This window comes from Podarcis raffonei, chromosome 8, assembly GCF_027172205.1.
Source record: "Podarcis raffonei isolate rPodRaf1 chromosome 8, rPodRaf1.pri, whole genome shotgun sequence".
Classification (NCBI taxonomy): domain Eukaryota; kingdom Metazoa; phylum Chordata; class Lepidosauria; order Squamata; family Lacertidae; genus Podarcis; species Podarcis raffonei.
Genome location: NC_070609.1, coordinates 14835406 through 14848912, shown reverse-complemented (window position 1 = coordinate 14848912; position 13507 = coordinate 14835406). Strand labels below are relative to the sequence as shown.

The 13507-nt window shown below is 46.1% G+C and overlaps 1 protein-coding gene across 1 annotated transcript; it reads right to left on the bottom strand.

The window, feature by feature from the left end:
* Positions 1-277: 277 nt before the first annotated feature.
* Positions 278-12315, bottom strand: ETHE1 (ETHE1 persulfide dioxygenase). The gene is made up of 7 exons (XM_053398012.1): positions 12046-12315; positions 7476-7620; positions 5910-6058; positions 5515-5644; positions 4087-4176; positions 1751-1867; positions 278-777 (listed from the first exon to the last, which is right to left on the bottom strand). The coding sequence occupies exons 1-7, from the start codon at positions 12181-12183 to the stop codon at positions 725-727; spliced, it is 822 nt and encodes a 273-aa protein (XP_053253987.1). The 5' UTR covers positions 12184-12315; the 3' UTR covers positions 278-724.
* Between the last annotated feature and the right edge of the window lie 1192 nt (positions 12316-13507).

Here is a 13507-nt window from a genome sequence, read left to right as displayed (position 1 = left end):
GCCACCATGAGGTTTTTGGAGGAAAGGTGAGACAGAAATGTGATGATAATAATAAATTAAAGCACACTGATTCCACCAAATGCTTCTGGAAAGTGTAGCTTAACTGTCCCAGAACTACAATTCCCAGCACCATTTGCAAACTACAACTCCCAGGTTTCCCGTGTGTTTTAAATGCATGGTGTGGATGTGACCATTGGCTAACACCATCCGCAAGGACAAGATTTCCCATTGCTGCTCCAGAAAAATCAGCCCCATCCTATTCAGAAGTGAAGCCGACTAACAACAAATGCATTTTATTTTTTCTCAGCAACAAGAGTTTCTCAGGCACAAAACCCGAGTTTTCAGAACATTCACAGTGCAAGAGACTCTGTCTTCTGGCAAGGAATTTTGAGGCCCAGCAGAAATCTTGACACAGTGCATACTTGGAAAACAAAAACATCACGTGGGTCCTGGTTGAGCTGGGAATGTCCAGCCAGTGCAAATCAACAAAGAAAAGTGGGCCACTGAGGTCATGGAGCTGGAATTAAGAGGTTGATGATCACAATAGGCAGGATGATCAGGAACCAAACCAAGTTAGGGTGTATCTGAAGACACACACATCTTTCCAAATAAATCACTGTCATCTTCCTTCAGAGTGTAACAAGGAGATGGTTTGTACGCCATGAAACCATCCCATTGCTGCAAGGGATGCCTTAGGTCATCTTTGGGAAGTCAGAAGGTGCACCTAGGCAGCTACATCTTGGACCCCACACTTGAGATTAGCAGGAACTGCGAAATCTGCAGGAGATGAGGGGGAGCAGAAAGATTATTTCCCCTGAGTTCCTATAGGAATCACCCTCCCTCTGTGGCTGGGCACAGAACCCAAGAAGTCATGGCTGCCCACCCCTCAGACCAGCCACCAAGCACCCCGGCAGCCCAGCCTAATTCTGGTTTACTCTGAAGCAAGTCCTACAGAGAGCAACATAACTTGCTTCCAAGTTAAAGTGCCAAAGGAATTGAGCCAGAGAGAACACCCATCACACCCAACCGTCGGGGATGATGTGAGTTGTAACCCAGCCAGTGTGGTATAGCGGTTAGAATGCCAGACTAAGACCTGGGAGACCAGGTTTCGAATCCCCACTTGTCCAGGACAATCGCCAGGTGACCTTGGGGGCCAGTCGCAGCCTCTCAGCCTAGCCTACGTCACAGGGTTGTTGTGTGGATTAATTGAGGAGGGGAAGAACCACGTACACCCCCTTGAGAAAAAGGTGGGATATAAATGCAAACAAACACACATCTGGAGGGACACCATACTCAGTGGGACACCTATACTCTGTTTAGTCATACGCAAGTCCCACTGTGTTCTATGAGACTTACACCCTAGAAAGTGTTTGGGGGGATTTCCAGCACAGGAAAAGCCAATCCCTTGGATATTCCTTAAGGGAAGTGCTGTGGCTCAGGTTTGATCTTTGGCATCTCTAGGCAAGGCTGAGAGTGTTACTCCTGCCTTAAATCTCGAAAAGCTGCTGTTGGCCAGTGTAGACAATGCTCAGCTAGGTGGACCAACCATCTGGCTCAAGATAGGGCAAGCTATCTTGGCCCAGCAAGTGGAGGAGGTTAGGAAAACAAGATAATTTTCTGCACCGTTTCCAAACCACAGCCCCCAGGATCCTTCTGAGGAAGACACAATAGCGAGCAGATATTGGCTTGCAGCTGAGAGAAGGCAGCCTCCAGATCAATGCTGCTCCGCTGAACCAGAAACCAGCCTCACCTATTTGTTTTGGCTTGGGTAGATTCAGGTTGTTCATCAGTTCAACGAAGGCCTCTCGGGGCAAGGTGAGGCGAGGATTCAGGGTTTTTTCTTCCTCTACTGTAGACACTGTCTGGCCTGCAAGGGAGGAGGAGATGCATCAAGGGAGGCTAGGACAGAAAAAATAGAGTCTCGTGGCACCCGAAAGGCTCACATAGATTTATCGAGACAAAGCTCTTTGGGCCTACCAATGTGGGAATTATCTTCCTCAGTTGGCAGGCGGACATTTTGAGATTTGTATAGCACAGACTTTGGTCTCATTCAGGAGTTGTACTGTCGTGACTATAAACAAGCAGGCAGCCCTGCCACCAATATCCTTGCATGCTCTGGCCCTTCCTGCTCCACCTTGGGGCTCCTCACATCGCTTAGCTCAACACACTTGCAACCCTCCCTTTCCTGGCCAATGTGGCAAAGTCTCTGGTGGAGCAATGGGGCCTTCGCTAGCCTCTTTATGCATCCATCTCAAATGCCTGAACAGAGCTACTGCCTCTCACATTCTATGATGTCTCGACACCACTTTTACAAATGTTTCCTTTTACACCTATGTTTATGTGTCCCTGTAAGTATATTGTAACTTTTTGACTTTCCCCCTCAACCCCCCCAATGATTTCCTGCATCAAAAAGGGATGGACTTTATGGTGCTTGCAGCATAAGGAAAGACAAACCACAATCTCGATTTATGACAGCCAATAAGAAGTGATGTGCATTGTACAAGTAATTTGCAAGCTCTATTTTTCCTGTATTATAATAAATGCTATGCACATTACATGACACATTATAGTTACATATGCAAAAAATTGACTTATGTATTGTGGGGTGACCTGTTTTCAAAAGATTTGGAAATGAAAGTTCATTCCTTTTGTTTTTAGCCAAAGGTTCATCTAACTACACAACAGGAACATGAGGTTGTAAAAAAGTTGTAGCCCTAATGTGTATATTCTGTGTGTGTGTGTGTGTGTGTGTGTGTGTGTGTGTATGTCAGGTTACACCCAGACCAACCTGAGCCCAAATCAAGTCAGGGTGTGGGGGTTAATGTCTAAATAGAGTTCTTTTAAAACCCTAATTAGGCATACAGTTAACGCTCAACATCAAAAAAACGAAGATCATGGCCACTGGTCCCATCACCTCCTGGCAAATAGAAGGGGAAGAAATGGAGGCAGTGAGAGATTTTACTTCCTTGGGCTCCATGATCACTGCAGATGGTGACAGCAGTCATGAAATTAAAAGACGCCTGTTCCTTGGGAGAAAGGCGATGGCAAACCTAGACAGTATCTTAAAAAGCAGAGACATCACCTTGCCAACAAAGGTCCGTATAGTTAAAGCCATGGTTTTCCCAGTAGTGATGTATGGAAGTGAGAGCTGGACCATAAAGAAGGCTGATCGCCGAAGAATTGATGCTTTTGAATTATGGTGCTGGAGGAGACTCTTGAGAGTCCCATGGACTGCAAGAAGATCAAACGCATCCATTCTGAAGGAAATCAGGCCTGAATGCTCACTGGAAGGACAGATTGTGAAGCTGAGGCTCCAATACTTTGGCCACCTCATGAGAAGAGAAGACTCCCTGGAAAAGACCCTGATGTTGGGAAAGATGGAGGGCACAAGGAGAAGGGGACAACAGAGGACGAGATGGTTGGACAGTGTTCTCGAAGCTACAAACACGAGTCTGACCAAACTGCAGGAGACAGTGGAAGACAGAAGTGCCTGGCGTGCTTTGGTCCATGGGGTCACGAAGAGTCGGACACGACTAAACGACAAAACAACAACTAACCCTAATTAAGCATATGGCCCACCCTCACTTACGACTGCACTGAAGAGGGCAGGAGGGTTCAGTTCTGCTGAGTGCTGCTTCACCAGCATACTCTCATGTACGAAACACACTAGCGAAGCAGTCCTTAGTCTGGAGACTTTTATTTAAAGAAGCCTTCCTATGAGTTGATTCCAGCCATGCACACTGTGAACTGTAGAACAATCTGCCTTCCTTTCTATCTATATACTGCTCAGTTGCATACTGATGTTTTAAATCCTCGCACATCACTTTTTTGGGGATATGAAGTGGTTGATAAAATTTCATTCAATAAAAACAACACCACAACACTTTGTGCATCTGTTGAAGGGGTCTCCAGTTTCTAGCACAGTAAATCTATCGGTCTCTAAGAGAACCACAAGGCACTGTGTTGATCGCAACAGAGATATTTAAGGAAAATGAGGAACTGAGCAAGAACATGCATTGTCATCCAGTGTCCGTTGTACCATAGTGCTGCCCGCCCCCCGGCAGCAAATCTAAGACCCCGACTTACCGGTATAGTCATGGGCAGGGTAGATTAGGCAGTGGCCAGGGAGTGTGAAGATTTTTTCGTGGACCGACTGATACAGGGTATCTGGATTGCCTTGGATGAGACAGAGAGTCTTACTGAGCTAAGTTTCCTTCAACATCAGCTATTTTTGCCAACCTGATTCTCTAGGACAGCTGCTTTAGACAAGGGTCTTCAACACATTCCTTCCATTTGTTCAGTGAACACATAGTTAGGCAGGGGGACGGAGAAGCACTATGCATATGGGCCCTGCCTCCAACAGTATGCCCTCTGGCCATGCCCCTGACACCTATGCGTTAAGCATTAGTGCAAAGAAAGCATCTATGGAGCATATACTGGGGCACCGGCTGCCTACCCTGTTTACCTATTTGCCCACTGACCTTTCCCCATTTCTGACCAACCACCTTTACACCCACCCCCTTGTCACCCATTTTTAACAGTGGGAGGGGGGCCTTTAGAGGAGCTGACTAAAACACTCTGTGAAGCACCTCCCCCTCTGTTAAATGTCTGCCATCAGTGCTGCTTCCTCGCTCTCCTGCCTGCTGTTTGTCATGCAGTTGGTGTGGCTACCTGAACTGCACAGCGTGACGACAGCATTAGATTTTTATGTATATAGGAAGAAATGTGTAGTATATAGGAAGAAATGTGTAAGGCTCTTTCATGCATCCGGAACCCTAGGCAATCTGCATTTCTGGATGCATGGAAGTTGCATAAAAGCCCATTTCACATTAATGGGATGTGTGTGGACATTAGGAGGTGACCAGTGAGGTCCACTCCGGGCATTAAGTGTTCATTCGAAGTGGGGAGGAAGAAAACACATACACCCCTTACAGGGTTGTTTTTTTGCAGAGGTGGCTGCACATTTCTACACAACAGCTTGTTGTCAATCTTATCCACAACACCCACATGGTGTTGTCTTCACCATCCCATATTTTTCCCCTTCAAAGAGACTTGCTCCGGAGAGCTACAATAAACAGAGTGGTCTAACAATCAGTCCCTCTTCCTCAGGGACTCTGGGAATTGTAGCTCTGTGTGAGACAAGCAAAGGGCTCCCAAAAACTCTCAGCACCTTTAACAAACTACTGCTCCCAGAATTCTATGGGGAAAACCATGACTGTTTAAAGTGGTACCATGGTACTTCAAATGTATGGTCTGAATGTGGCCAGGGAGAAATACAGTGCTATTGTAGGTAGACACATTCAGATTAAGGCAAAAAAAAAAATGGGTATCATTTGTCAAATGGAACACGGCAGCCCATGTCTCCCCATAAATCTTGAAGCTACCCTCTAATACTGATGGTAGCCATTAAGACTGACCCAGATCTCATAGCTCCCTCCCCTTTGCAACAGATCAGAGTCCACCCTGGTATGACCACCCTCCCTGGTTATAACTGGATCCACAAGGCCTCTGTACCTTGCTGGAAGTCTGTCCGTCCACAGCCCCGGATCAGCAAGGCATCGCCAGTGAAAGCCATGCCTTTGTCATTCAGCACATACGTCAGGCATCCGTCTGTGTGCCCAGGGGTGGAACGAGCTTCCAGGGCCTGCAACAACAGCAGGGTGACATGCCATGAGACTCAAGCCTTGGAATTGCCAGTGTGATATAGCGCTTAGAGTGGGAGACCAGGGTTCAAATCCCCACTCAGCTGTGAAACTCGCTGGGCGGCCTTGAGTCAGCTGGAGTCTCTCAGCCTAACCAACCTCGCAAGGTTGCTGTGGGGGTTAAATGAGGAGGGGGAGAGCCGTGTGTACCTTGAGCTCCCTGGAGGAGAAGGTGGGGTGTAAAATCAATCAAACAAACAAACTCACAAAATCCCCAAATTTGAGGGTGTGCCCTTCCTGGATTAGGAGGTCAGCAGAGGCGCCACTATGTTTGGAGATGACACTTCGGCAGCCTGGGAGAAGCTTCTTCAGCAATCCGGTGCCTGTGATGTGGTCTGCATGGCAGTGAGTGTTGACTGAGAAAGAGGAAAAGAAGCTTGAGGTTCTTATTGCAAGACACAAAAATCAAAGCATTTAACAAAGAAGTGGGGAGCCTGTGCCCCGCCCCAGATGTTACTGGGACTCCAACTCCCCGTTGGTCTCAGCCAGCAATGCCAACATTGAGGGATGATGGGATTGGTCCTCTAAATATTTCTGGAGAACCACAGCTCTAACGCCACAGTCAGGCCAGGCCGTTTTGCCGCCTCAGGTGCCAAAATGCCTTGGGCCAGTGTGGGTTACCATCTCCTTCCTGATTCAAAGGTACGATTCTATTATTCTACTCTTCCACTACCTAGTGGTAGAAAGTGGAATATGTCATTTCTTTTCTGTTCCATTTTAACCTAGCAATACCCAGGAAGGCCAGGTTTGACCAAGCTGCTCTTGGGAGCTGAAAAAAATCCACTTTTATTTTTGCAATTTCATTATATGTACAGTCGTACCTCGGAAGTTGAACAGAATCCCTTGCGGAAGTCCGTTTGACTTCCGAAACGTTTGGAAACCAAAGTGCGGCTTCTGATTGGCTGTAGGAAGCTCTTGCAGCCAATCAGAAGCCACGGAAGCCCCATTGGACGTTCGGCTTCCAAAAGAACGTTAAAAAAACCAGAACACTCACTTCCGGTTTTTGATTGTTCAGGAGCCGGAACGTTCGACTCCCAAGGCATTCGGGAGCCGAGGTTTGACTGTATTAAAAATTAGTTTTTATTAAAGATGTTATTGTGTTAAAAAAAACAAATAAAGAAGTACAAGTACATATAGCATCTCTACTCTCAATTCACAGAGTCTTTCCCACACTTCATTTACATTCCATACAAGACCCTATTGTCATAGATGTTGTGCAGTTGAGGGGGGAAGGGAGAGAGGGAGGGAGCAAGCAAGGAGGGAATAATGAGGTTTTGTTCTACTTCCAAAAAAACAAAAACATCAAAGTGATTTACAGCAATGCACACACACATGCAATAAAAACCAAGTAAAAAATTTAAACCACAGATCATTTGCTAACCGTTACAGGGGATGCTTTCTTAATTGTCTGCATAAGCCTGGCAGCATAGCTGAGTTTTCATCAAACATTTAAAGGTGGAAAAAGAGGATGCCGTGCTGAATCTCTCTCGGAAGAGCATCCCATGGCACTGGGCCAAGGCATGTTTTCACACTGATGTCAAATGAGTGTGACCATCATGGAGGGTGACCAGCAATGCTCCTACAGGTGATCTGAGTGATGAGGCTGAGCCGTAAGGGTCCAGGTGGTACCTAGATTAGCCAGGAACTAAGTTGCCCAGGGCGTTGTAAACAAATGCAAGGATATTCTGAACCTGTGGGCTTCCTTGGGAGCATGTTACACTACTCCAACTGCCTTAATCCATCCAGGACCGAAGGAAAACCTCCTCCTCTCACCTGCATATACTAAATTCAGACCAAGCTGCTTCACCAGTGTCGAATCCCTCTTGGCTGTCTCCAGAACTGGGTCTATTAGAACCGCCTCCTTGGTCTTCAAATCTGCCAGCAAGTAGGTATATGTGGAACTCTCTGATTCAAAGAGCTGGGGGGGAAATGCAGAGATATCTGGTTAGTCCATTAAAGGCAATAGGTGGGAGCGTCTGAGGACCCCTTTCCCCAAAGCAGCCCCCTCCTCCAGTGGCTCTTGTGCTTAGGAAGAAAAGGACCCCTGCCCCTAATAACAGCAACAACCGGGGTATGGGTGCGCAGTCACACGGAGAGGAAGCTGGAGGCCGTAAGCCAAAGGCAACATGAAGTGCATCAGCGCATAGGCCAGAGTGCCTCCACACCAGGCCTAGTGGTTAAAGCAGGAAGCGGGCTTCTAATCCCTTGCCCTGGGGAATCTCTTGATTTATATTCTTTCCAAATTAACATCCACAAATATACTCCCGCTACAGAAAAATATTTTACGTGCCCTTGTGTGTAAGGCGTTGGATCTTTTAGCGTTGGTTCTTTTATGCTCCGGGTCTATTTTATTTTATTTCGCAACATTTATATATACAACTTGATTGTAAAACTAAAGTAAACCGCAAAGCGGTTTACAAAAGGAAAAAAACAAACAATGAAATAAACCAGTTTAAAACAACTATTTAAAAGATTTGAAAAAAATTATTTACAATCAATGATAAACTAAAATCCAGATTAAAACACCCACCAAGCGTTCTGGATAGCTTTGCCTAAGCAAGCATGTTTTTAGCAGGAGCTGTAAAGAGTACAGTGAAGGCGCCTGCCTGGTGTCAGGGTAGTATTAGGGAGGTGCCTTCGTTGCACTGCTTTAAAAAGGTAAAGGTAAAGGGACCCCTGACCATTAGGTCCAGTCGTGGATGCCTCTGGGGTTGCGGCGCTCATCTCGCTTTATTGGCCGAGGGAGCCGGCGTACAGCTTCCAGGTCATGTGGCCAGCATGACTAAGCTGCTTCTGGCGAACCAGAGCAGCGCACGGAAACGCCATTTACCTTCCCGCTGGAGCGGTACCTATTTATCTACTTGCACTTTGATGTGCTTTCGAACTGCTAGGTTGGCAGGAGCAGAGACTGAGCAACGGGAGCTCACCCCGTCACGGGGATTCGAACTGCCAACCTTCTAATCGGCAAGTCCTAGGCTCTGTGGTTTAACCCACAGCGCCACCCGCTTTAGGCACTAAAAACAAACAAACAAATCTTTTGTTTTGGCCAGCCTATCCAGACATGTGATTTTTATTCCATATACTTGCTTTAAAACAAAAAAAAAAAAATCTCTTCTGGTCTTTCTGCAGTTTTAAGAAGTTACATACATACACCCATTTAAATTTTTTGACTGCGTCTGACTTTCTTATTAAATATTTGCACCATTTTATGTAAGCTGCTTAAAGATTCTTCCTTCTTTCTTAGATTAAATAGTCAATAAATTGTGTTAACCGACTAAATAAAAATACCCACATTACATTTGGTATTGTATTATTTAGGAAAGTTGCTTGCCTGCCCATTCTCTATGCATTGGGACACCTCATGATGTATTGCAGCCAAATTCTGCACGACGGCACCTGAGATGAGGGAGCTGGTTTTTGACTATGCTTGAATATGCCATTTTGAATCAAGATGTTGGACCGAAATTCTCAAAGGTGTGCTGCCTTCTTTGAGTTCTTACAATCCCAGAGATGCACTGGGTTTGAGGCTCTTCATATAAAATGAAGAAATGGCCATGTTCTTTTAAATGTGCCTAACTGCTCCCTGCTCCCACATCGCTCAGGTGTAACAGTTTTCCACTTTTGCCCAATTTGGCTACTCTCCAGATCTTAGCAAGGCTTTCTTCCAATGGCACAGCACTTTATATTCCTACCACTGACTTCTCTATTGGTATTCTTGATGCAGGCCGTAAGTTCCAGACCTACTCACAGAAGAACTTGCTTCCTAACATTGCTTATATCCAAGCAGGATGGACCCAGGGGTCAAGAAGGTGCAGTTAATCATCAAACCGATTACAGCCCCAAGAATCTAGCAGACACTCCAGTACTGTGTTGCATTTCGAACACAGTTTGCTTGTTTTATCATCCTGAAAGTTTTAAAAGTCTGCATAACTGTAGATAAAATGGCTGCAAATTGTTCCGGCGATTCAGAAGTTCAATCTGAAATTAAGATAAGCTTGTTGGTATCTCTGGTATCTTTTACAGCATGGATGCATGCTCTGTATTATTTTATTGGTATTATTCTTACAAGGCCTTCAGCTAGAACAATAAAATAATCGTGTATTATGTTGTTGTAAACCAACCTGGGACCTTATGAGGAAGGGCAGGTAAAAATAAAAAAGGGGGGGATCAGGGATTTGGAGTCCAGCTTTGCTGTTGTTTTAAAAATGTCAAGATGGTCAACAATACAAGTGAGACAATAATATGATAACCTAAAAAAGGGACCATACACATCAAAACATTTAATTTATGGTAATTATTTCAAGAGAAATAGATAACAATTGCGTTTAAGAAAGCACAGTAAAATGAAAGATAATGTATTACAACTTGGCAAAATAAATGATAAGTAAATAAACATTTGTATTATACCTGATTATGCAGGATTCTATCCAATGCTAGTCCAGTCTGGACTCTGCATTTAAAGCAGAATAGCACTATAGACAGTACTGGCTTCCCAGTCCTGGGAGCTATAGCTTGTTAAGGGTGCTGAGAGTATTTGGGAGACTCCCATTCCTCTCCCAGAGCTCCGGTTTCGAACTTGGTTTAACAATCAGTCCCTCTTCCTTTGGGAGCTCTGAGAGTTGCAACTCTGTCAGGGGACAGCGATTCTCATGACCCTTAACAAACTACAGCTCCCATTATTCTGTTGAAGGAAACTGTGACTGTGGTATCATGGTGCTTTAGCTGAGTCTTACTTCAACGTGGTACACACAGCCCTGTCTCCCAGTATCCCTCAGCATCTGACACCTTAATTTTAAGGCCAGCTTCGGCCGCAGTCAAGCACATATATGCTTACATTTCGGGTGCAGAGGGAAGAAAGAGAAAACTAGGATGCACTCCTATATGCTGTTACTTATTTATTATGGGAAGCCTCTTATGACCTTGGGCCGCTCACTGCCTCTCAGCCAAGAGAGCCAACTTGAATCTTTGGCAATCACTCGTAGCTGAGTAAGATTGTCTTCCATAAACACGGTTTTAACAGTGAGTCCGTAAGTGACTGTGGAGGCCAATTCTGGATCCACACATCCTTCCACATAGGTTTCCAGACGGGAGTTGATCATGGTGAGGGTTTGCCAAACATACCTTCCACTTAGCATGTGTCTCCGTTTTGTCCTGAGTTCGAGCGTCTTCAAAGCCCATGACACCTTTGGTAAAGGCTGTTCTCCAATTGGAGTGCTCGCAGGCCGGTATTTCCCAGTTGTCAGTGTTTATATTACATTTTTTAAGATTTGCCTTGAGAGAGTCTTTAAACCTCTTGTTGACCACTGGCATTACACTTTCCATTTTAAAGTTCAGAGTAGAGTAGCTGCCAACTTGAATAAAATATGGGGGGCAGGTAAGGCCCACTCCACATAATCTATCATAAGACATACTATTTAAATGGCAATGCTTATCAACTTTTGGGGGGGGGGGCTGGAGCCCTCAAATATTTTATTGGGAGGGTTGAGGGGACCTCGGTCCCTGGGGGTTGGCTTGTATGTGCTCATCTCGGCCTAACAGGGTTGCTGTGAGGGTTACATGGGAAAGAGGAGAATGATACACACCACTTGGAAGAAAAGATTGCATATAAATGTACTTGTTGTTAGCTTTGAAAAGCAGGGTAGAAGTTACTCGGAAGGAAGCTCTGTGGAACTCAGCTGACTTTGAAGCCTACGTGCCCAGGAACAAGTGGCGAAAAGGAAGATAAGGCATCCAGGAAACGGAACCCAAAATCCCAGCTCCTCTGCCCCCACAATGTAGCTGCCCAGAGAAACATGCATGCATGCTGATCCCACAACAACACCCCTTGGAAGTACCCTAGGCTTCCAGTTATCTGGAACAGCAAACAAAAATCCAGCCATTGGAGCTTTTCAGCAGAGCTTTCCAGCTGCACACATACTGCACATTCAAAGTGCATTGCCCCCCTCCCTTTCCTTAAAAGAAAGAACGAACCCTGGGAACTGTAGTTTGGCCCTCAGAGAGCTGCACTTCCCAGCACCCTTAACACAACTACACTTCCCAGAATCCGTACATGTGTGTTTATGTGCTTTAAACGTACGGAGAGGGCAGCTTCGCAACTGTAAAAGTTCTGCTTGCCTTGCAGACCTGCACAGAGGCAGAGGAGCCCTATGGGATGGGAAACGTTGGCAACCCACAGAAGCACAAACACCCAAACACCCAAACCAACAGTACTGCCAACAGTACATTGAAATAAATTCAATGTAAGGTTGCTGCTGCTGCTATTGTTTCAAGAGCGGGGTAGAAGGGTCCCGATCCTGCCTGCCACCCTTCGGGGTGGAGGACGGGGCGCCTCGGATCAGCTCACCTGTCGGAAGAGCAGCCCCTGGCGCTGCGCGGTGCGGACGCAGTAGCATCGCCGGGGAAGGCTGGCCCGGGCCGGAGCGGCGCCCAGGACCCGCAGAGCAGCCGCGGCTGCAGCAGGGCATCTCCGGGACAGAGACATTGGGCGCGCCACACTTGGTGGAAATGAAAGGAGAGGAGCGACGCCCTTTAAAAGTTCAGAGGCTGGGTCAGGAGCGGCGGCGGAAAAGTGGGCGGGCTGCGAGCCTCCTTAAAGCGCCACGCACCGGCAGGAGCCCTCTCCTTGTTTTGGCTTTTCCTGCCAACCGATGAACCTTTCTATGAATGCAGGAGCAAGAGCTGGCGTGCCAAAAAGTCCTGTTTAATGCTACTGTAATCACAAGCTTTACTGGCAACAAACTCTTAACCTGGGCTTTGGTCCCAAGGGCAAAGCAGAGAACCCTTGCCACAAGTCGCGATAAGAGCTAGAGAGCCAACTTGTCCAGATAAACACACTCTAGGAATGAGAGTTCTTATGGACTCCACCAGATTGACTCCACCAGATGATTGATTGCTCAGATAATACATTCCAGAGAAACCCATTTGGCGGAGTTCACCCCCTTCAACACACATTCATGCACAGTCCATTCATGCACACATGGGTAAGAATGAAGAACCTTCAGCGTTTTGCTTTGCAGTGTATTATATCTTCCTTTGGCTAGGATTTATTCAATCCTCTTCCTGCCTAAGGTTCCTACCTTTCCCACCTTCTGCAGTCACTGATTAGTACTGTCTTAGGGACTGGCCACTGTGAAGTATTTAATTGAATCAGAGCACAAGGCTAAGACGCACTGTTGAATGCTATTTGCATGTGTGTGATTATTTGCAAAGGTGTATGTTTAAGTCTCTGGCTGGCTGGGACATCACCAGCACTGCACTTTGCAGCATGCATTACCATTCTGTAAGCAAATTAAAATAAATTAAAAAATAAGGTTTTTAAAAAAAGGGGGGGGGGAGAGCCAAAAAATCTGGGACTTGGGCCTCCCACCCCTGAAATGCAATGCACCTGTCCCAGGTGCTAAGACTATAGCTAAGACTATATATTCTTCCACTCACAAAGTAGGGTAGTCTAATCCACATTCACAAAGTGGGTATATCATTCATATCAATGAACTACCATCACTATAACACTTTTAAAATCAAAGGTAGGCAAAGGCACCTGGCTAGCTCAAAGTAGAGCTGAACCGGCAGGTGTAAAGTCTACGTGCAGGGAGGTTCTCGTAAACAAGAAGCCTGCAACGATTACATGCTATCGTTCTTTGTGCAAAGGGCAGCCTCGTTTTTCTGTTTTACAACGCTAAAATGTGTGTACTTAAGCTACATGGATATTACTGCAGTTTGCTGTGTGACTTGGGGGACGCTGTGCGAGCACTAGAGGGTAGGGCATGTCTGTGTGTAAAAGGTGAGGCAGTGGGATTTGTTGGTGC